Here is a 23,810-nt window from a genome sequence, read left to right on the forward strand (position 1 = left end):
TTCCCTTGGGGTAAAGGGTCGAGACTGATTTGCATATGGCTGGGTTCAAACAGGAATGGCATGGTGAGCAAAAAAACTATGGATTTAGGCCCAGATCTTTGTACTGGGGTGAATGTATGACATTGTTCTGCATTCTGTTCATCAAATGTTGTTTTTGCATTTGTCACCCCGAGTGGGACGGGTATGCTCAGACATGAGTCCCGTGCTCTCCATGCCCCTGGAATCAAGCTATCCTGGCTGAAAGCCGAAACTGGTCCTTGGATGCTTGTTTCCAGTCTAGGGAGAAGAACAAAAGTTACTTACCTGCAAACTGTGGTTCTCCAGTATTGGTGTCTTTCATAGATTCACATGCTTGAATAATTCCCCGTCGTCGAAGTGGGAGTCCAACGGTACATAACATAGTAGTAAAAAGCATATATACATAAATATATAATAATATATACCTATATATACATAAAATAATATTCCATAATATGTGTATTCTTTAAAAAAAATAAAATCTCAAAGTACCATAGAACAAAATAGGCCCATAGAAAGCATTGAGGGAGAGCTCACTTTAGTAACATATCAATGTCATTATAATAGTCCACTTTCCAGCCAATAAGGCTGTTGCACCCTCTAGAACCTTCTCCTCAGAAGCTCAAGCCCTCAGATTTTCGTAGCACAGGAGTGACCAAGAGTGCATGAGGAGAATAGACCCGCTGAGGGGAGGAAGGGTGGGTCACATGTGAATCTATGAAAGACACCAATACTGGAGAACCACAGTTTACAGGTAAGTAACTTCTGTTCTTCTCCAGTATTAGGAGTGTCTTTCATAGATTCACATGCTTGAATAAGAATAGAAAGCAGTAAGCCACATTAAGAATCATAAAAGGCAATAAAGAAAGTTGCATCGCATAGACATATACAGGCAACAATGCATAACCATATGAAAAAACCTTTTATGATAGGAGGCCGGAAGCAACAGAGGCTCACCTTATTTGAAGAGGTTTTGAAGCACCACTTGACCCACAGCAGTGTCCGCAGCGTTGACTGCCTCCAGACAGTAGTGCCTTGTAAATGTGTGCCTGCTGGACCACGATGCAGCTCTGCAGATCTGATGCAGAGGCACTCCTGCAAACAGGGCAGTAGAGGAAGCAACTGCTCTCGTTGAGTGTGCTCGCACAGCAGCTGAAAGAGGCTTGCCAGCTCGTTGATGGCAGAAGGAGATGGTAGAAGAAATCCGAGTGATTGTTTGCTTAGTGACCGGATGACCCTTACGCATCCTTCCATAGGCCATGAAGAGTTGGTCAGACTTTCCAAATGTAGCAGTGCGTTGGATTTAGAATTTGAGGCACCGGTTCAGGTCAAGGGAATGAAGAGTACGCTCAGCTGGGGACTGAGGATTAGGGAAGAAAGTCTTGAGAATGATCGGTTCATTAAGGTGGAAGTCCGATGGAACCTTCGGAATAAACTTAGCGTTTGTACGAAGAGTAACAGCGTCCTTCGAGAATTGGAGAAAGGGCGGCTGTATGGTAAAAGCGTGGATGTCACTCACTCTCCTGGATGACCCATTTGCGAGGAGGAGGGAAACCTTCCAAGTAAGGAATTTCAATTCCGCTGAGTGAATAGGTTCAAAAGGAGGTTTGAGAAGTTGGGCTAGGACCTGATTCAGACGCCAAGCCGGTGAAGGACGCCGGACAGGTGGAAAAATCCGTACAAGACATTTAAAGAACTGGCGAATGATCCGAGAAGAGTACAGAGACGTAGATCCATCATGTCGAAAACGGGAAAGTGCCACCAGGAAAACCTTGAGGGAGGAATGTGAAAGTCCTGATTTTGCCAGGAGGAAGAAAGGCAAGATCTGCTCAGGAGTAGCAAGCATAGGATCAATGTTTTACGAATGGCGCCAGACAGAAAACCATTTCCACTTTAATTTGTAGGTCTTAATGGTGGAAGGAGCCCGTGCTTGAGCAAGGACCTCTCTGCAGTCCGGATCAAGATTGAGATGGGCGAACTCATGGTGTTCAGGTTCCAAGCGTGAAGCTGGAGAGATGCCTGGTATGGATGGCAAATCTGACCCCGAGCCATGGTGAGAAGGTGAGGCAGCGGAAGAAGAGGGATCGGATCGCACTGAGAAAGAAGAAGTAGATCCGTGAACCACGTTCGTCGTGGCCACATGGGTGCAATCAACCGGATGCGACACGGTTGAAACATCATTCTGTGCAGAAGGCGAGGTACAAGAGGGATCGGCCGAAAAGCGTACATGAATTCGTTCGACCAGTTGATCGAACATGCATTCCCGCTCGATCCTTTGTGGGATGCCAACTTGCGTAGCGTGGGCATTTGCGGTGGACTGGAGTCGCAAACAGATCCATATCTGGGCGGCCCCACCTGCGAAACACATACTCCAGAGCTGACCAATGGAGTTCCCACTCGTGTTTGTCTGTGGTCGATCTGCTGAGAGAGTCTGCAGGGCGTTGGAAAAGCCCGGGACATGAACAGCAGTCAAGTGAACACAATGTTGTATTGCCCACTTCCAGATCTGTTGTGCCAGTTTGGAGAGCGGAAGAGACCTTGTACCCCCTTGCTTGTTGAGGTAGTGCATACTGGTGGTGTTGTCTGTACGCACCAACAAAAACTTTCCTTCCACCAGTAGTCGAAATGAATTTAGGGCGAGAAAGATAGCCAGGAGCTCCAGCCGATTGATTTGCCACTTGCGCTCGTCGACTGCCCATTTGCCCTTGATTGACATCTCCTCGAGGTGTGCACCCCAACCCTCTAAGGAAGCGTCCGTCGTAAGGGTAAGCGATGTGGCCGTCTCTTGAAACAGACGCCCTGTTGTGATGCTTGGAAGGGGAGCCCCCATTCCAATGCGCCCTGGATGCGAGGGGTCAGGAAGACTTTTTTCGTTGAACGAACCTGAGACTTGCCGCCATTGCTTGTCCAGTTCTTCTTGAAGGACTCGCATGTGCAATCTGCAGTTGGCGATCAGTGCTACGCAGGACGACGTCATGCCCAGAAAGGATTTGAACATCCGGACAGAAACGGACCTCTTTGAGCGTAAAAGAGCCACCAGTTTGATGATGCGATCTAGGCGTTCTTGCGAAACAAACACTTTCGCTAGACTTGTATCTATCAATGCTCCCAGAAAGACTCTCTGTTGGGAGGGATGGACATGTGACTTTTCGTGATTGATGGAAAGACCCAAGCTTTGGAACAGTGAGAGGCAAGTCTGAGTGTGTTGTTTTGCTGCTTGGAAGATTGATGCATTTATTAAGCAGTCGTCTAAGTAAGGGTAAATTTGTATGCCTTGTAGGCGTAAATAAGCTGCAATCGGGGCCATGACTTTTGTGAAGACCCTCGGCGCGTAGCGAAGTCCAAAAGGTAGAACCTTGAATTGGTTGTGCTTTGATCCCACTTTGAAACTAAGGTATTTCCTGTGTCTTTGATGGATTGGCACATGGTATGCGCCCTGGAGTTCGATCGTAGAGAGGAATTCTTCTGTCCTGCAGCTGACCGAAACTCAGCCAAGGAGGAGGGCAAGATGGCCGCTACAATGCTGTAGGGAGCAGTCGCACACTACTCTCTCTCTCCTGCCTTCACAGCAAGATGTGGGTAGTTTGAAAGAAATGATGCTCATGCTGGGGGATTTGATTCAGGCTATTACAGTCAGCGGCATTGGAAGAAGACGCCTTACACAAATAACCTTAGCAACCCTAGCGACCCTACAAAATTGGAGGAATTACTGGATTAACAGAATTACAACCCGGAGAATACCGACGGTGACTGCGGTTGGCGCGATGTCTCAGCGCAATAGGGACAAGCTGGTTGGGTTGAGTAAAGGCCTGTCGGCTCGAGAAGGAGCAGCCTCAGCTACAGGTGCAATTCCGAAGGTTGTAGCATCGGCAAGTAAGAAGCAGGCACCGGCGGTCGTTACGACGAAAGCTCAGCAAAAGAAAAACGAGCTGTCAGAGAGGAAAATCCAAGCACCGGAGGCTGATGCTTCCAAATCGCAGAAAGAGACACCGCTGACCAAAGCTACGCTGACGAAAGAGAAGGAGAAACACAGATCGCAGCGGACAAACCCCCTCCCCCTCCCCTCCAAAGACGTGTCTGTCATGAGGCAGCCTACCTTAACCGAGTCCTTCTCCTCCAGATCCGGTCTTGGTCTCGGTCTCGGTATTCAGCTACAGGCAGAGGACGAGGAGGTAACCGGCAGCAAACTCCCCACGCCGAATGCGGAAGCAGTGAAAGACGTCTTCGAGGACGCAAGCGGTACAGTTGCCGAGCAACCAGCGGAGCCCTTGCAATCCACCACGCATCAAGCGGGAGCTGCCGGTCTGGAAGCAAAAGAGGCTTTAATAACTACGGTGAGCGGAGGGGAGTTTGGGGAAGTGCAGGACGATTTGGGGGTGCTTGAAAGACTTAATAACACACAGATGATGGATGCTCTACTGACAGTAGAGGCTGGGCTAAACGCGGAGTCTAACAGCAATACTCAGTCAACAAAATGGGGGAGCCTGGCGAGCTTAGATTCACAGCAGCAGGCTAAGAACAGAGGTGCTGGGGGGGGGGGATCTCCAGAGTTCTACTCCGTCAATGAAGGATCAGACTCGACTGATCTAAGCAAACAAGAGGGGGCAGTACTACGGAGATCACCACCACTGGCTCAGACTCAGACAATTCTAGACACTCAAGGGACAAAAGTACTCAAAGGAAAAAGAAACCGGGAGCAAGAAGAAACGGAGAGAGTACAAAAAATAAAAAACTGTCATGGGACTATTCAGCTACCTCAGGGATATATCAAGAAACTGGTGAAGGAAATGGGGCTGGAGGGGGATCACCAGTGAGAAATACATCCCAAAATATAACGATGGAGATGATGTTTGGTACATTAAAACAGATACAGTCTGAGGCCAGGGTGGAAAGTCGGATGGCAAGGCGGGATACAAAGAAAATACAGGCATCAATCAGGAAATTAAACAGGAAGTACGAGGTGGTTGAGGAGAGGGTCTCAGAAATGGAACAGAGGACAGGGAGAATGAAGGATGAGATGAAGGACTGGCAGGACTTTAAAAATGAGCAAGGGAAGAAAATTGAAGATCTTCAATGGAAGATCGAAGATTTTGAAAACGGTCAAAGACGGAATAATGTAAGACTCCTTGGTATTGAGGAAGGGCTGGAGGGGCAAGACCCAAGGGGATATGTTATCAAACTATTGAAAGGGGCCTTCCCAGACTCCCAGTGGCAGTGGGAGTCGGAAGTCCAAAGAGCCCATAGATTCCCGCTCACAATGAAGAAAAATTACGGGGCCCAGCAGAGTGTATTACCAAGAGCGATGCTTGTGTTTGTAGGGAATTTTCTTGCTAGACAGGAGATTATGGACAGAGCAAGGCCAGACGCTAGGAAGACATATGAAGGTGTTACATTTTTTGCCAGACCCGACTTCTGTCATGTGACAGTTGAAAGAAGATGGAAGCTAAGGCAGTTGATTTCCCCCTTTCAGAAACAAGGTGCAGAAGCACACCTACTCTACCCAGCGAGATTAAAGATTATTAATCGGGGGCAGACTAGGGTGTTTGCATCGAAAATTAAAGCAGGAGAATTCCTAGCAGAGCTTACGGAACAGAGCAGAGGGAAGAACAATAAAGGGAGAAATCCACCTAAAACATCATAGAATGAGAAGCTATTAAGCAGTAGGCAAGGGCAGGAGAGAGAGGCGATCCTACAGCTATAGAGGTCACACATAGGTCAGGATTGACCTATTTGCCCGTAGAAGGGGGGGAGGGAGACAGAGGGAGGGGAGAAGGGAGGGGGGGAGAGGGGGGGGGGCAGGAGGGGTTGGACACATGGTTTGGGAATACAACACGCAAAGAGGAAACAAAGAGATATAATGCACTTGAGATAAGAGCAGCACATGCAAGAGATAGCGAGAATAGAATCTGGTACCATATTAAGGAAAGATATAAGATTCTGCGATGACTCTTAGTATTGCCTCTATAAATATATGTGGTCTTAATAATGTAGGAAAAAGACAGAAAGTAGCAGCAATGTTAAGTGAAGTGAAGTAGTGTGGCTTACTGGTTAGAGGCGGCAGACCCGAGAGCAGAGGACGGCCCGGGACCAGGGTTCGATTCCAGACGCAGCAGGTTTCTGGACCAGGGTCAGCGGACTCGATAATTCTCTCGCCTCGGTGCCCACTCTGATCAGCGATCACACTCGGCAACTCTGGGCATTAGCTTGCCTCATCTTCACTAACGGCCCCACCAGACCGCCGGGGATGCCTGGTCTCACCCTGGAGATACCCATTAAGGGACCATCTCTCAGGGAAGCCAGGAAGGGTTTCGCAGCGGTCGAAGCGCGGAGGTACCCCTTCGGGAGTGATTCCAGCGCTATATAAGCACATCATTAATTAATTAATTAAGAATGCTTAAACTGGATTTAATTTGTCTCCAAGAGACACATATAGAGGGAAACAACAAATATCTACTCGAACAAATGGGATTTGAGGTATTAGCCTTTACCAGACAAGAAACTAAGACCAAGGGAGTAGCTATATTAGCTAAGAAGGGAGTCTTTAAAACAAAAAGAAAAAAAGAAGATCAGAGGGGGAGATGGGTTATAATTGAGGGAGAAACAAGTGCAGGATGCTGTACCATAGCCTCTGTTTATGGATCTACAGAAGATGACCCAGAGGTTTTCGAATATTTGGATCAGGATTTGCCTTTATGGTCTGAGCCAATCATATGTTGTGGGGATTTGAACATAAATGGGATGAATGGTTTGGGCATGAAGGGCATGACGGGAGGGGGGATGTACGGGGGGAGGAAGAAGAGGGTTTGTAAGGCTGTATGTGATTTTATGAGACATAATGCGTTAGTTGATCTATGGGCACAGAGACATCCACTTGGGACGGGCAGTACATATTATTCAGCACCACATCGACTGGTTGTTAGATTAGATTATTTTCTGATTTCTAGCTCGTTAGTAGGTGTTAATCAATTAGAGAGGCTGCCTAGGATCTTATCAGATCATAGCCCGCTTGTATTGACACTCCCACAGGTGATAGTAGGGGAAAGGAAGCCTTATAATTGGACTTTTGAGAGAGGACTCCTTAAAGATGAGAGATACGTGAATAGAATGAGATCTTGGATTAAACAATTCTGGGAAATTAACAGAGGGACAGCAACAACTGCCATGGTCTGGGATGCCTTTAAAGCGGGCATCAGGGGGGAAACTCTCTACTTCACGCTTCAACGGACTAAGAAAGACAAAGAGGAAATGGAAACAAGGATAAGGGACTTAGGAACTAGAAGATCTCCTAATATTAGCAATTAGTAACCAAGATCCCTTGGAAGATTTACTGCTAAATATAGAGCTAAAGAAGGCAGAGGCGAGTGAAAGTGTAGTAAGGAGGGCTGTGGCCAATTATTTAGCCAAAAGAGAGGAAAGTGATGAGTATAACGAGAGAATTGGACATCTTCTGGCTATTAGAACTAGGCAAAAGTTAGCAGCGGGGGAGATCAAGGAAATAAAAAATGAGTTAGGAGAAGTCGTAAATAAGGTAACAGACATACAGGACGTGTTTAAGAGATTCTACACGAAACTTTATGAACAGAATATAAGTAAATCAAAATTGGAGATTACGGAATATCTAAATACTATAACACATCCAGTACTAGAAGATGACGAGAAAGAAAAATTAGATCTTAAATTCACACTACAGGAAATTCAGGAAGCAGTGAATAGTCTTCCCTCTGGGAAGGCTACCGGCCCAGATCAGATTCCAGCAGAGTTTTATAAAACATTTTGGGATGTATTAGGGAAAGATATGTACGAAATTTTTATTCAGGCACAGAGGGGAGAATCAGTACCACAATCTTGGGCAGGGGCTGATATTATTGTAATTCTAAAGAAAGATAAGCCTCCCTTAGAACCTGGGTCCTATCGTCCAATAACACTTATGAATGCGGATGCTAAAATATACACAAAATCACTTGCACATAGGTTAAGTAAGGTTGTAGAGCACTTGGTTAGCACATCATAGCACGGATTTAATCCAGGGAAGGGTACCAAATAAAACACAAAAGGCAAATGATTATGATTCTGGATGCTATGGGGGTTGCAGGAGATCCTGTCGCGGTCATATTTCTGGATGCAGAGAAGGCCTTCAACAGGGTCTCTGGGGACTACCTATGGGAGGTAATGGAGTGGTTTGGAATTGGCAGAGGGTACATTAGAGCAATACAGGCAGTGTACTCTAGCCCTACGGCTAGATCAAGAATTAATAAAGGATACACCAAGACAGTACAGATAAAACCAGGGACACAACAGGGCTGCCCAGCATCCCCGCTGCTCTTCGCCCTCTATATTGACCCCATATTACGAAGATTGGAAAAAAACAATAGGATTGCCCCAATCGAGCTACATGAAAGAAGCTATAAAGTATTTGCGTATGCAGATGATGTGGCCGTTATCACCAATAAACCAGACATAGCACTACCAGAGATAGAGAGAGAAGCATCAAACTTTGGGGCATTCTCAGGATATCAAATTAATAGTGGGAAAACTCAAATAGTACAAAATAATCATACGATATTCCAGGACATTAGAGTGGTGAAGGAAGCAACATATCTAGGAATAAAAGTTACGGCAGATCTGGATACCCTGGTAGATCTTAACATCAGACCCCTATTAAATAAAGTAAAAGAGAACACATAAAGGGTACATAGATTACATTTGACGTTGATGGGACGAATAAATGTAGTAAAAATGATAACATTCCCTAAATTTTTATATCTGTTTAGAGCTATACCGTTATATTTCGAACATATATGGTTTAACAAGATAGAAGCTATAGTAAATACATTTATTTGGGCACATGGTAAAACTAGAAGAGCATATCGACATCTTACGCTCCCAAGGGAAAGAGGGGGTTGGGGGGCACCTGATTTTAGGTTTTACTACTGGGCGGTAGCTATGCAGTATTTTCAGGGATTAATCGGTGGCGGCAATACAGAACAGGGAGTTAGCTCACAAGGGGTTTTCAATGTTTATACAGTGTTGATGGGGGATGGGGCAGTAAATGGATTTTTGAATACAATTGATTTCAGCTATTTCAAACACACAAGATTTAAAACTCTTAAAGCTGCTTATACTATCTGGAAGATGATCTCAAAGAAAATAGGTCTAGGAAGACATAACGGGTACACACGGTTGTATACTAATAGATCTCTTCCTGGGGAGATATTTAGAGATTCAGTGATGAAGGAAGGGGATGATAAAGGGATCAAGAAAATTGGGGATTTATTGGACCAACAGGGTGGAATTATGCAGTTTCATGAGATCCAAAATACGTTTGAGGTAGGAAACAATAGCTTTTTTAAGTATCTTCAGATTAGAAGCTATCTTTCAAATAAACAAGGTGGATCTCTGGGCTTTGGCTCATGCTGTATAATGGATTACATAGAGAATAGCACTCATTGCACAATCCGATGCCTATATGCAGAACTGGGTAAATACAAAAGTGATGATAGGGATAAATATGTGAGGAAGTGGACGGAAAAAACTGCTTTACAACCAGAGGGCTTTCAGTTATCTCTTGATTTGGGTCGAACAATCTTATGCTCTATGACCTTATAGTCGCAGCACTATAAGACCTTGTATTCGTTGTATTACACCTCAGCAAGGATCGCACAATGGGGGGGTACCTCAGGAACTACGTGTTCCAGGTGTGATGCTACTGACGCAGATATAATTCATGTATTTTCAAAATGCCCGCAACTTTACTCTTTGAAAAAAGATATTGAAAAATTTATTGATGTTTCACTAGGTTACAAAATTAAGCTTACTGATGAATTACTATTGTTGGGGGTGGTGACAGGGGAAGATGATATTCCTACCGAGTTTATGTTTATGGTAGCCGCAGTATATCGTATATGTGTTGCAACATTATGGCTTGATAGGGCACCACCAACTTTTCAAATGTGGATTGCTCGGTTATTGTCAACTTACAACCTAGAAAAAGCAATCTATGATAGAAAAGGGAAAAGAGGTAGATCTTTGGGTAAGAGGATCTGGAACCCAGTTGTAAACTGGAAAAACGGGACGATAACTCAGTAAAGGGAGGATGTCGTGAGGGCATATATAGCTAAAGATAATAGCTGAAAAGTATTTTAAGTTAAATATCATTAGTATTCCTTATTTGGATTTGTATTTATGTTTATATTCTTATTTTGCCGTGAAAAGAAAGATGTCAGTATTGTAAGCATTTAATAGACTAAAACGTGTTGTAATGTAACTATGATTTCTTGAGAAAAAAAAAAAAGAGGAATTCTTCTGGATTCAGGCTCTGTAAGATTTCCAGCAAGGTCAGCATACGAAATGTCTTGGACTGGACAAATTTGTTGAGGGCTCCGAGGTCCAATATCGGGGCGCCACTCTCCGGAATTTTTTCTGATAAGAGGAACCACTTCGACTGCACCCTTCTGGATCATAACTGCAACTTGTGCAAACAGTTCCTTTAGATGTTTTGGAGGAGGGCCAGATGGCGGGCGGTTGGGTGGGAACTTGATGAATTCCAGAGTGTGACCTCTTTGCATGACTTCCGAAACCCAACGGTCGGAAGTTATTGCTGACCAATTTAAAAATCTTTGGGATATTCGACCTCCAATCTGCAGAGTGGGAAAAGACTTGACGATGAGAAAGTCATTTTTTATTAGCGGAGTTACCACCTCTGTAAGTGGTTTTCCGTCTGTATGATCTGGATTCGGTCTGTCGAGACTGCGATTGATATGAATAACGCTGCCTGTTGTCACTGTAGGAGCGGTACTGGGAGGAGCCACGAAAATTAGAGAAGGTACCTCTACCACGTGCTCCACGAAATGGCCTCTTCCGGTATTGCAAAGAACCGAGGGCGCGAGCAGTGTCCGTGTCCTTTTTAATAGATTCCAATGTGTCGTCCACATCTTTACCGAAGAGGGACTCACCATCGAAGGGCAAATCAAGTATCTTTCCTTGCACCTCTAGTCGAAAAGATGTAGACTTGAGCCAGCCTTGTCTCCGTAAAACTGCAGCGCCAGCTAACTGTTGGAAGCCAGTTGAGGAAATATCAACTGAACAGTCGATAATTTCGGAGGAAATTTTCTCACCCTCTTGCACGATTTTTTGTGCTTTTGCTCTGGATGCTTCAGGGATGAGGTCAACCAATACACCAATTTCCGACCACATTTGTCTATCGTAACGGCCGAGGATGGCCAAGGAATTTGCAGCCCGTACAGTGGTTGCAGCCATGGTTGAACATTTTGTCCCGATGGTGTCCAGGCGGCGACCATCCTGGTCCGGAGGTGATGTTAAGGAAGATGAAGGATTCTGCGACCTCTTTTGAGCTGCCTGAGTAATGACAGAGTCAGGTTTTGGCTTGGAAATTAAACAGGCAGGCGAATCCACAGGAGGCCTATACTTTTTGTCGATACGTGGAAGTACAGCTGGCACAGAATTGGGCGGTTCCATCAATTTAAATCCTTCTTTCCATATGAAGTCTATGATTGGGATGGAATGCACCTGCCTCAATGGCTGTTCTTTAAAATCGTAGAGGAAGCAGTCCTCTTGCCGGACCTCCATCGGCAAGTGGAAGCGTTTGGCAGCCCTTGACATCCAAAGATGGAAACCCCCAATGTCAACTGGAGGCGACGCCAGAGGAGAAGTAGGTGGAGGCGACGGAGTCTGCACCTGGTAATTGTCCCAATCTGCCATTGCAGCGTCATCATCTGGGTCTGTGTCGGTGTTATTGCCAGTATTCACCTGAATCGTATGCTGTGGAATAGGAAAGTGGAGTGGTGCAAGAGAAACTGATGGCTGAGTAGAAGCGGGCGGGGGAGAATCCGGCGTGGAAGGTGGGAAACAACGGTTGTAGTCATCGAGCATGTGTTGCATATTGGAGATCAAGGACAGAGGTAACTGTGCCATAGGAACATCCTGTTCAACATCAGGCGAATCTTCTGGAGCCGAGATATGCAAGTCTTGCTCCTCGTCGTCATCATAGTCCTGATACTTAATCTGCAACTCTGATGGGCTAGTGGCAGCTCTAAAGTTATCGTCCACATAGTAGCCCTAGGAATCGCCTTCATCATCAGACGCGAACAGTTGAGGCGGCGGACCTGTGCGAGGTTGCAACGGGCTCAAATCCAAAGGAACTTGACGCTTGACCGTAGTAGCCGTGATGACGGTGAAGCTGGTTGCCGTTGCCAGTGAAAATGTCGTTGTCGACGGTTCCGTCGACGAGGCAGTCGACGCGGTCGTCTAGTGCTTTGCCGTAGACATTCCTGGCGTCGACGATAAAGGCAATGTTTTCGACGACGAGACCACTGTTTTCATCGTTGTCACTGCAGTCGACGAAATCTTTGACGTCGACGAAGCTGTCGTCAACGAGGAGCTCGCCGTCGACGGGATGGTGGCCGTCGTTGATGAAGTTGATGAGTGACGCGTCAACGAAGTCTTCGTCGACGAATGGCGTTTTGACTGGGTCGCCGACGAGGCAGATTTCTTCGCCGTCGACGAGATCTTGATAATGGAAGTAATAGGCCGGGTCTCCTGGACCAGCGTTGACGAAGCGGTCATCGTCGGCATGACGTCATCAGATCTCGTCGTCGTCGACGAGCTGGCGCTCGTTTTGGAGGACGAGGGCACAGAGTGGTTCTGCGACGCCAGAGAACTAAGTCCCGTAGGCGTAGAGGCCGGCAGATCCCATGGGGAGTCTGATTTTGAAGCATCCACGAGCTTCTTTTTCTTAAGGAAAGGGCGAAGGAACATCAGACTCAGATCTACGCTTGCGAGATGTCACAGATTGGCGAGAAGAAACACTCTCCATATCGGACACAGGATTGTCTGAGGTCTTCAACTTCTGTCGCCACAGAAGGAGACGGGCCTCTCTGTCTTTTAAGGTCTTATTAGAAAATGTCCCGCAAAATTTACAACTCCTCACCTCATGGTCCGGGTACAAGCAATAAATGTGTTTCTTATGAGGATCCTTAGAGAAAAGACAAAGTTTTCCACAGGCTGAACAGGGCCTGAATAAAGATTTCTTTGTAGAAGACATGCTTGAAACTTGAAGTTGAGCAGAGCTCAGGGAGACACCCTTCACACAACGTGCGGTAGAAAATCTGAGGGCTTGAGCTTCTGAGGAGAAGGTTCTAGAGGGTGCTGCAGCCTGATTGGCTGGAAAGTGGACTATTATAATGACATTGATATGTTACTAAAGTGAGCTCTCCCTCAAAGCTTTCTATGGGCCTATTTTGTTTCATAGTACTTTAAGATTGTATTTTTTGAAAAGAATATACATATTATGGAATATTATTTTATGTATGTATATATTATTATATAAAAGAAGAGAGGTCTGGTCTGGTCAAGCACAAGGCTACCAGAAATAATGGAGCAAAGAGATAAGTGGGTAGTATTGATCGCAGTCACTCTATTTGAGTGGGATCACAGTCACTCTATTTGAGTAGGAAAGCCCTCACACACCGACCTGGTCAGTGTCATGCTTCATCATCGGGCCCCACCGAAGAGACCGAGTGTCTCTTCGGTGTGCTGCGACGCCAGAAAGACTGCGGAGCTGGTCGTGTGGGGAGGACGTGTTGTGGAAATTATAAGATTAAAAGTGACTAACAGGGTATCAAAAAAACTTTAATGAGTGATCCCTAAGACACGTGTAAGTGGTATATGTGTCTGAATTTAAGAGCCAAGGTTGTTAGGATTTTGTTTAAATTCAGCTAAATACCACGAGTTTATTAAAATTAATCAGTCAACATGTTTCTGCCTTTATTGTGGTATATATTCACCATGGCATTCGTCAGGACTAAACCCCGGCGGTATGGACACTCTAATAGTCCACCCTAACCTGGGGACGTGAAAGTGAAAAAAGAAAAAGTGAAAAAGTGCTTAAAAATCAGAAGAGCAATTGCTCATTCCAAAAAAGCCCCAAATTCAGGGGTGTATCAGCACTTTAAAACTGGGCGCTACTCGCACCATGGGTCTCGGGAGGGGGGTTGGAGCGCGCTTGGCACATCGCCCTCAGCTCTCACAACCCGCTTGTCAACCTGCAAGATCCCTCTGAACCGGACCCCAGTCCGGACCCCAGTCCGGTTCAGAGGGATCTTGCAGGTTGACAAGCGGGTTGTGAGCGCTGAGGGCGATGTGCCAAGCGCGCTCCAACCCCCCTCCCGAGACCCATGGTGCGAGTAGCGCCCAGTTTTAAAGTGCTGATACACCCCTGAATTTGGGGCTTTTTTGGAATGAGCAATTGCTCTTCTGATTTTTAAGCACTTTTTCACTTTTTCTTTTTTCACTTTCACGTCCCCAGGTTAGGGTGGACTATTAGAGTGTCCATACCGCCGGGGTTTAGTCCTGACGAATGCCATGGTGAATATATACCACAATAAAGGCAGAAACATGTTGACTGATTAATTTTAATAAACTCGTGGTATTTAGCTGAATTTAAACAAAATCCTAACAACCTTGGCTCTTAAATTCAGACACATATACCACTTACACGTGTCTTAGGGATCACTCATTAAAGTTTTTTTGATACCCTGTTAGTCACTTTTAATCTTATAATTTCCACAACACGTCCTCCCCACACGACCAGCTCCGCAGTCTTTCTGGCGTCGCAGCACACCGAAGAGACACTCGGTCTCTTCGGTGGGGCCCGATGATGAAGCATGACACTGACCAGGTCGGTGTGTGAGGGCTTTCCTACTCAAATAGAGCGACTGTGATCCCACTCAAATAGAGTGACTGCGATCAATACTACCCACTTATCTCTTTGCTCCATTATTTCTGGTAGCCTTGTGCTTGACCAGACCAGACCTCTCTTCTTTTGTTGCTTGACATTTAACCGGGGATCAAGAGAGTGTCTCAGACTCTCCCTACCTCTCTCCTTGTTGATATATATATTATTATATAGTTATGTATATATGCTTTTTACTATTATGTTATGTACGGTGGGACTCCCACTTCGACGGCGGGGAATTATTCAAGCATGTGAATCTATGAAAGACACCCCTAATACCGGAGAACCTGGCTTGGCACTTCGGGCTGGACTGTTCCCATGGGGCACAGGGTCAAGACTGATTTGCATATGGCTGGGCTCAAACTGGAATGGCATGGTGAGCAAAGCAAAAACACGATGGATTTAGGCCCAGATCGTTGAACTGGGGTGAATGTATTTCATTGTTCTGCATTCTGTTCATCAACTGTTGTTTTTGCAGGTGCCACCCCGAATGGGACGGGTATGCTCAGACGTGAGTCCCGTGCTCTCCATGTCACTGGAATCAAGCTATCCTGGCTGAAAGCCCAAAGCCGGTCCTAGGATGCTTGTTTCCAATCCAGGGAGGACCTGGCTTGGCAGTTCGGGCAGGACTGTTCCCATGGGGCACAGGGTCAAGACTGATTTACATATGGCTGATCTCAAACTAGAATGGCATGGTGAGCAAAAAAACGATGGATTTAGGTCCAGATCTTGGTACTGAGGTGAATGTATGACATTGTTCTGCATTTTGTCCATCACCTGTTGTTTTTGCATTTGTCACCCTGAGTGGGATGGGTATGCTCAGACGTGAATCCTGTGCTCTCCATGCCACTGGAATCAAGCTATCCTGGCTGATGAGGACTGAGAGCACGAAACCGGTGCTAGGATGCTTGTTTCCCGACCAGGGAGAACCTGGCTTGGCAGTTCAGACTGGACTGTTCCCATGGGGTACAGGGTCGAGACTGATTTGCATATGGCTGGGTTCAAACTGGAATTGCATGGTAAGCAAAAAAAGATGGATTTCAGCCCAGATCTTTGTACTGGGGTGAATGGATGACATTGTTCTGCATTCTGTCCATCAACTGTTGTTTTTGCATTTGCCAATTCAGTGACGGCAGGCTTAATTTCTTCGATTGAGACAGAAGAAAAGCAGCTGAGTGCAAGTCTGATTTATTAGAGCAAGTCAGTTCACTGTGTAATTAAACCCACGAAGAAAGGATTTGTAGGCTATAGAAACAATACATTAATGTTTAGGGACAGACCTAATTTGTGCTGATGAGGGGTTCCGTGCATCGATTACCCAACCTTAGTGCGAAGAGTTGGTTCAGGCCTTAAGTTACAGATGGGGCAGGCAAGAGGGACATTCCACCATGCCACCAAAAGGATGGGCAACATATTCTTATCAAAGCAAGGGTGGAACCAAAGATGAAAGTACTGGGACAAGGGTAGATTTTCAGTTTAGCAATTGTCCCAATACGCCTAACAATTAAGCAGAAGGGAAGCAAATATGGAGCTTTTTTTAACAGGTCACACCACTATACTAGAAGCAGTAGCCCCACTAATCTTTAGCAAAACCAGGCTAAATGGACTTATTGCTTACACGTGATCCACAATCTGGATGATGGCTTACCCTCTAGAGGAAGCAAGGCCCCTGCCAGACTTAAACTCAGAATTACCTGGCTAGATGAATCCTGTAGGAAGGCCACAATAAGGAGGTTCAGAGATGAGCCCCGAGACCAGATGAGCAGATTAGCTCTTCTTTTGAGTTGTCCAATAGGAGGTAACAGGACCAACTGTAGCCAGAGAGAGGTAGGGAGTCACTGTGGCCAGGATCTTAGTAAAGACCAAAGGATGACATTGAGACAAAAAGGCATCATCCTGTAACGGTAGCACTGGTTCCCACCGTAAATAAGGGGATAGTGCCTGAGCGCCTGCAGGCCAGGCACATAGAATTAAGTGTTCCATGGATCCACAGAACATAGCCTCTTGCTTTGGACAGCTGCCAGGACTTGAAGCAGATCGCTGAAGTTCTGTAGGGGGCAAGAACTGATTTAGGTAACAGATTTAAATTTGGGTGGAGGTCTCGAGTATTTTTCATTACAGGGTAATAGTGTGAACAGAATGCCTGATACTTTCCAGGGGTAGGAGGAAACCTACCTCTACCAATAGCTTTGCAGACTGAAAATATTATACATTCTCATGCTATAAATTATTTGGCTATTTAGTGGTTGGGGACAGAATTTTTCCTCTTAATAAAACGTTTTATACTTGGGCTTCAGCCACTGGTGGAGCAAGTATAACACATTCATGATGATATTGGTAACCTCACAATGCTCTAGTACGATCTTCAGATTGTTTTTATTCATAATACTAGTCTGAATAAGATACTGGCCAAGTATATTGTTTTGTCACTGATTCTCCTTCACGGGGTAGGTAGGTCACATGAAGCTAGAAAACTTCCACGCTACAAAACTATTGCTATAGGTAAGTAACTAGTTTTTTTTGCAGCACGACCCAATTGTATAGTCACATGCTGTGCATTGAGAAGTAGTGCAAACAAATGTTTTAATAATATCTGGCCTTAACTTCTAGACAACAATGTTTCGTGAACATGTCAATAGAAGACCACTTTGTAACTGTACTGATAACATTTAACATTAATGAAAGCATTTCCAATATATTCTGTGGGTCGTTTCGTTCTTGCTGAGTGAGTTATATGGCATATCTCTAAAGTTCTGCTGGCTAATAAGTAACAGTGTCGTATGGTTCTATAAACCACTTTGCTATGGCTCCTTTAATGATTGGTGCACCTTGTGGTTTAAGTGCCACAAATAATTATTGTGTCTTTCTAACAACCTTTGTCTGCTGCATGCAGTACATGACTACCCTTCTTAAATCTAAGATATTTAACACCATTTCATTCAGAGTAATTGGATTTTGAAAAAGTACATATGTGTACTACACAGGACTACCATTGGAACAAATGTTGTATTTGCTCTCACAACTTCCTTACCCTTGAGTATAGTCAAGTAAGGTGAATAGTCTGTACCAGTATCTTGATGACTTCATAGTACTGTCGCAGCAATTAAAAACAAATTCAGGTTAAGACTTGATTTATGCACTGTTTCTGAATAAGCTTTTATCAAACATATTAAATCTGAATTAAGATTACATTATTGTGCTTGTATTTTGACGATATATTTGTTTTGCTACCTAGACAAACCATGACGACTAATATAACATTTATTTCTCTTTGGCGTGTTCTTTTGCTATATTTAACAATAGCAGATAAATTAACCATTAGTTAAACAACGCCTTGCAAGATACATCTGCTATTGAAAATTCACCTACAAGTGTAGTTTCAGTCTCAAAATCATTATTTTTACACCACTTTAAACACCTTTTCCATTAAGTATTGTTTAAATGTTCCTCGTGGCAGGTCATTTTGCCACTTTCTAATATCAATCATGTAGTTGTCTTGTAACTTTAAATGCAAAACTCTAAGACTTGAGAGGTCACCATTTGTGGATTTGTATTAAAAAATATTTCCACCTGCATTGTCAGCATATCTAGTGAGCGAGATAATCGGGAGGATAATTGAAGAAACATTTTCACAAAAGTATCATGTTAGCAAGTCCACTGTGGAGCTATTAAAATCAGTGGCATGTGAGACACTGCATTTTGTAAAGGCTAGAGGAATCAGGGCTATCAGTGGAAAACTTCAAGCAAATGTTCCATACCAATGAAGTCATAGAGCATTCCCCTGAGCTGGCTAAAGTGGTTGTCTGGCATCAAAGTTTGGATATTTTGCTTTTCCGCTTGATGCAAAGAGATGCTGGTTGGGGTTTCCCCACTGTTTGAAGATGTATAAAGCTCTTTTCTTAAGTCTTATTAACGTCAAATGATTATTTGTGTGCTTAAGGGATCTGCCTACATATTATAATCTTAAAACTCTTCAGTTCTACTAATCTTCTTGAATGCGATGGAATATCCTCTATTCGACCTGGAGGCTAAATTAGGCCATCTCCTGAGTATTTATCTTGTTCTGCTGTGTGTGTCAGCAGGAGTGGTGTACTCTTTTCCGCTAGACTTATTTTAAGATGTATGTAATATCCAATATGAACTTAGAGCTTTATCAACACTCTAATTCTTTTGTCTTAATTATTACTTCTGCATTGATGGCCTTTCCCCGTCAACAACCCAGTCAACATCAAATTGCTTTGATATCATTTTGACCTCCAGGACCATCTAAGGTTTTTCAATCTCCACATTATTTTTAGTCTGGTCTATCAATCTTGGAGATTAGACCAAATAGCCACTTTCCAATCTTGATCAACTCAAAGGTTGAGTCAAATGTTTTGATTTATCCTTACTTGTGTGTTTTGTTTTCGTCCCAGGTGGATTAGGTTTTTGTGGCTAAAATTAACTTAAGAAGTTTTCAACATTGAGCAGTCCTGTTTGTTTTGCATACCTTTATTGTCTCGGACAGTGTGTCAACCTGATGCATTGTTGACCTATGCGTGTTTGTCTTCATGAAAATTTGCTTTGCAGCAACATCAGTGAACAATCTATGATGACTTGCGAGTCAAAGAATTGTACCCGAGCCACAAGATCCTTAATGGTCTCGTTTTATTTGAAGCCTATATGCAGCACAGCAGGCTGTAGTTACGAATGTGAAACCAGTGCTGGAGATTTTCGGGACATTTGAAAATTGCCCAATGTGTGAATTCCTGATTTTATTGTTTTTTAAGGTTTAAATATTGAGCATCATGGATAGCAATCTTTGAACAAGTGGTAAACTAAGGATGCTTATCAGATAGGCCATTTCAACTGTCAGGCTAGAGATCAAAAGGAGTATTTTGCTTTGCCTTGTGATAAAAAATGGTGCGAATGGAACTCCAAGAAATACAAATTTTCTGAAATAGTTGAAGACCTCGGGAAAAAGAATCATGCTTTTTGATGCTCGGTCTTTCCAGGTAGTCTTTCTTTAGTGTTGATATCTTCTTTGATCTTAAAAACTGGGTTTGTAGATTTATAGGCCTCAACAAATCAGCTTTACTTGCAGCTCCCAAACCTACATCCGTGCCTACTGGTGGAAAAAAATAATCTTGAAATAGTAGTCACATACCGAGGCATCATGGGCTTAATTAATGTCACAGGAGAGTCATACAGGCTCCAACTTTTGTCAACATCCAAATATAAAACTTTCTATTTCAAGGTAAACTTACAGTCCCAAATACGAAATGAAGGAATAAAGCACAGCCTATCAATCACGGACAGGTTCACAATGAAAAACAGCTCTCTAGTTCCAAAGAGAAAGAGCCCCTTTACTTCCTGCAGCAGTTATTGGGAAAGGCTAGGGTAAACATGCCTGAATGGAGAATACTGTGGAAGATTTTGAAGGATACAGTTTAATAGAAGGAAAACAATAAACAGGACTATCACATGGAAAGAACTGCAGGAATACCATCAGCAGATACTTAATTATAGTGCATCGCAGCCACTATCTGTACAGAAACACCAATTTGATGTTCCTCTTCGGTGCTTAAAGAAAAGCAATGTAAGACAACTTTTGAATATGTCTAAACATTACAAAAAATAACAGTGTTGGTTAATGACTCAAAAAAGTATGTTTTAATAAAGCATCACTTTTACCCAAATATTGACAGTGAAAGGAAATAACTTACCTGTGCAACCATACTCTGAATGAACATAGGTGGATGCTGCTGTTTTTGCTGAACAGCACTTTCTATTGCTACTTTTGCTACAGTGCTTGGATCTGCACCTGCTGGTACAGCAACCATTGTTGCACTGCAGCCGGCATTGTTGGGATCACTGATTGTCACAATCCTAACTCCTACTTTATTGGGGATCCCAGGAACTGTTTCCCTATCACTTTCCTCCGTTGGTCTTTTCATAGTTTTGCATTCGAATGTGCTATTAGAACGAATGTCAGATGATAGGGGGGAGTGGGAAACTCGGTGTCCTGAGTGGGGCACTGCTGTGACTTGATGTCCCTGTATAACAGAGGCTGTAGAATGTGGTGACACAACTACACTTGGGCGCTGCTGAGGCACATCTGAATTCAAACTTGAAGCAAAAGGTCCATTGTGGAGATCTGTGTGGGACCCACAGCACTGCTGACTCACAAAGTTTGCAGTTTCTTGTATGCGATTCACAAAAGGCGAAGTACTAGTTGTAAATACAGGTCCATTAGAAACTCTTTCTACTAGATCACATTTAGTAGTAACTTGCCTACTGGAATCAAAATTATCTTGTTGCTTCAGTGAACAGATTTCTCCATTTCCTATATAATTGGAAGCCTTATGATTTGGAATGTTTCTACTTAAATGTGAACCATCACCCTTTTCAAAATCACATATTCCATTGATTTGAGGCTTTTTAAAATCAATTTTCAGTTCTTGTTTGAACATATGTTCAGAGTTTTGCTTTGTAAGAGCTCCATTTTCACCCAGTTCCATTGATGACCCGTTACTAATGTGCGGGAACAAACCAATCTCATTTGTAGTTTTCCCTGAGTTTGAAGGAGGTAGACAAGTATCATACTTTCGTCCATTAACTAGACTACCCACAAGCATTGAAGTTTCCTTTGCTTCCCCATTGCTGGCATTTATAATACCTCTAGGGCAGGAAGGATTCTCCATTACTTCAATTTTACGTTCATGCACATGTAAACCTGTGGCTTCTTTCGCTTCTTCCTCCTTTTGGCAAATTATTTTGTCACCTTTGAATGGAGGTGTAGCAGCCAATGGAGACTGTCCAGTCTGTGGTATGTTAACAGCTGGAGTTGTATGCACTGGAAGTGCAACCCCAGCTGGGGAAAACATCTGTGACCCATTTCCTTGACTTACAGTGGCCGTAGAAAAACTAGTATTTGGCACTACTGTTATAGTAACTTGGTTGCCACTAGTACCTTGAAAAATAGTTGATGGGTTGCTTGAAATCAACTGGCCTGGTAGTAACTGTAAGTTTGAAATAGGTACTGTCTGCATTGGCCCTTGGGGCTGGATTGCACTCTGAACTAGCTGAACATTTTGCTGGCCTACTAGCAGTTGAGGTGGCGATGCCTGCCCCTGCACACCAAAACCTGATGTCTGGTTGTTAGCAACCTGATACAACACCTGCGGACTTGGAGCTCGTGAATTGTTTGGATGAGGCATTTGTGGAGCAGGGAGTATTAGCTTACCGCCTGGAGTTGAAGGACCTCTTTTTGGAAGAAGCAATTGTTTAATGAGACTAGATTCACAAGAGGTAGGCTGAGCAGTTCCTGCACTTGATTGTTGGGGGAAACCTTGTACCTGCTGTTGGCCTTGCACTTGAATTTGTTGTGGTTGCTGCAACTGCATTTGTACCTGCTGAGACTGTATGTGTACCTGCTGTTGCATTTGGACTGGCTGTGGCTGATGAACCTGCAGCTGTTGAGAATGATGCTGGGGTGGTACTTGTGGCTGATGATGTTGCTGTCTCTTAACTGAAAGCATTTGACCGACAGTAGGAAGAGGACCTTGTGATTGTGGAGTAGCAGAAGATGACATTACCATCGGGAGTTGGCAATTTGAAGTTGGTCCAGGCAAAGTAGATGATGAAGGGGTTATGCTTGGTTGCCCAGTCAACTGGATTGACTGGCCAGCTGAAACACCAGCTGGATTAGTAAGCACAATTTGGTGAATGGCAGGCTGACCTTGCTGAGAAGACTGGCTTACTATTACAACACTCTGTTGAGGTGGTGGCTGCGGCTGCTGAAGAGGCTGCTGTAACACAGAAGATGATATATGCTGCTGCATCGCTAATGGCTTTGGTGCAATGTTTTGGAAACCTCCCCTTGATGTTTGTGGACTTTGAACCCCAGAAATAGTAACTACCTGTCCAGCAGCAACTTGGAAACTCTGAACTGCTGTTGCAGAAACGTTGGATGCACATGTTGTTACATACTGCTGTGGTGTAATGATGACAGTATCTTTTTGCTGATTACTACTGGCTGGTTGAAGAGATGGAGATTGTACAGATTGTGATGGTGTAGTAATAAATTGCTGACCCTGCGAAACACCTGCCGTGCATGTTGGTATGCTCTGTACTCTATTGAATAGATGGCCCTGCGGAACATTTTGCTGAATTACTGTGACTGGAGTACCTGAAGTCATTTGCCCCGGAACCACTGTATGTAGTGAAGATTGCTGAATCACTGATGGATGGTGAAGCAATGTCTGAGAACCAACAAGAGGAACAGGTTGTTGAACAGTACTGTTGTGATTTTGAATAATAGAAGCAGGTGATGTCTCTCCCACAGACATACTGCCAGGAACAGTTGACTGCTGTAGCGAGCGCTGTATAACAGTAGCTTTGACTACTTCAGAAGAAACCGGAGTGCTGTTCTGTTTGGAAGTTGTAGGAGTAATTTGCTGCTGTTGAGTATGGCCCACAGCTTTATGTGGAAGATTACAAGCAGTCTGAGCCACACTTTGCATTGGGAAAGACATTTGTGTTGCCGTCACATTTGCAGAATGATTGGCAGCAGGAACCCTTGGGAAATGGTTTCCTGCGGTCTGTGGTCCATGTGCGAATCCTGTGGACATAAAAAGAAATATTACCAACTAATAAAAAAATATACGTACAACAAGAGACTATAAAACTGATTTAAGACACACGAGGATTGAATACTTTGAATGTTTTCTGACATAGAAGAATGCTCCAATTGTATAGGGGAAAAAAACAAACTGTGCTGACTTGACAATACGAAATGCCACTAAATGTGCACCATTGCAATTTCAACAACCAAGTTATTTACCTTTGATAATGCTATTTTTGGCGGATACTCTAACCGAAGATTCCTCTCATTTTGAATTTCCACAAGTGCCAGACAGGCTCTAGGAAAGTTTCCAGGAATTGCACATGAGCGCTGATCAGGGCCTTGCCTCACCTTCACAAGCGACGATGCAGGCCTGTATATTGGTGCTGCCAATAAGCACTTATGTCAGTTCATAACAAAGCATTTGCGCTCTTA

General features: G+C 44.1%; 1 protein-coding gene across 2 annotated transcripts in view; it reads right to left on the reverse strand.

Moving 5' to 3' along the window:
• The window catches only part of ARID2 (AT-rich interaction domain 2), a 1,159,914-nt gene that overhangs the window by 288,133 nt on the left and 847,971 nt on the right, over positions 1–23,810 (reverse strand). For both annotated transcript variants that reach the window (XM_086919090.1, XM_086919091.1), the window contains exon 15: positions 20,476–23,372. In XM_086919090.1, coding sequence (XP_086775216.1) covers positions 20,476–23,372 — 2,897 coding nt within the window. The remainder of the gene's footprint in view (positions 1–20,475; positions 23,373–23,810) is intronic.

Source organism: Lissotriton vulgaris, chromosome 1_1 (assembly GCF_964263255.1).
Source record: "Lissotriton vulgaris chromosome 1_1, aLisVul1.2, whole genome shotgun sequence".
NCBI lineage: Eukaryota > Metazoa > Chordata > Amphibia > Caudata > Salamandridae > Lissotriton > Lissotriton vulgaris.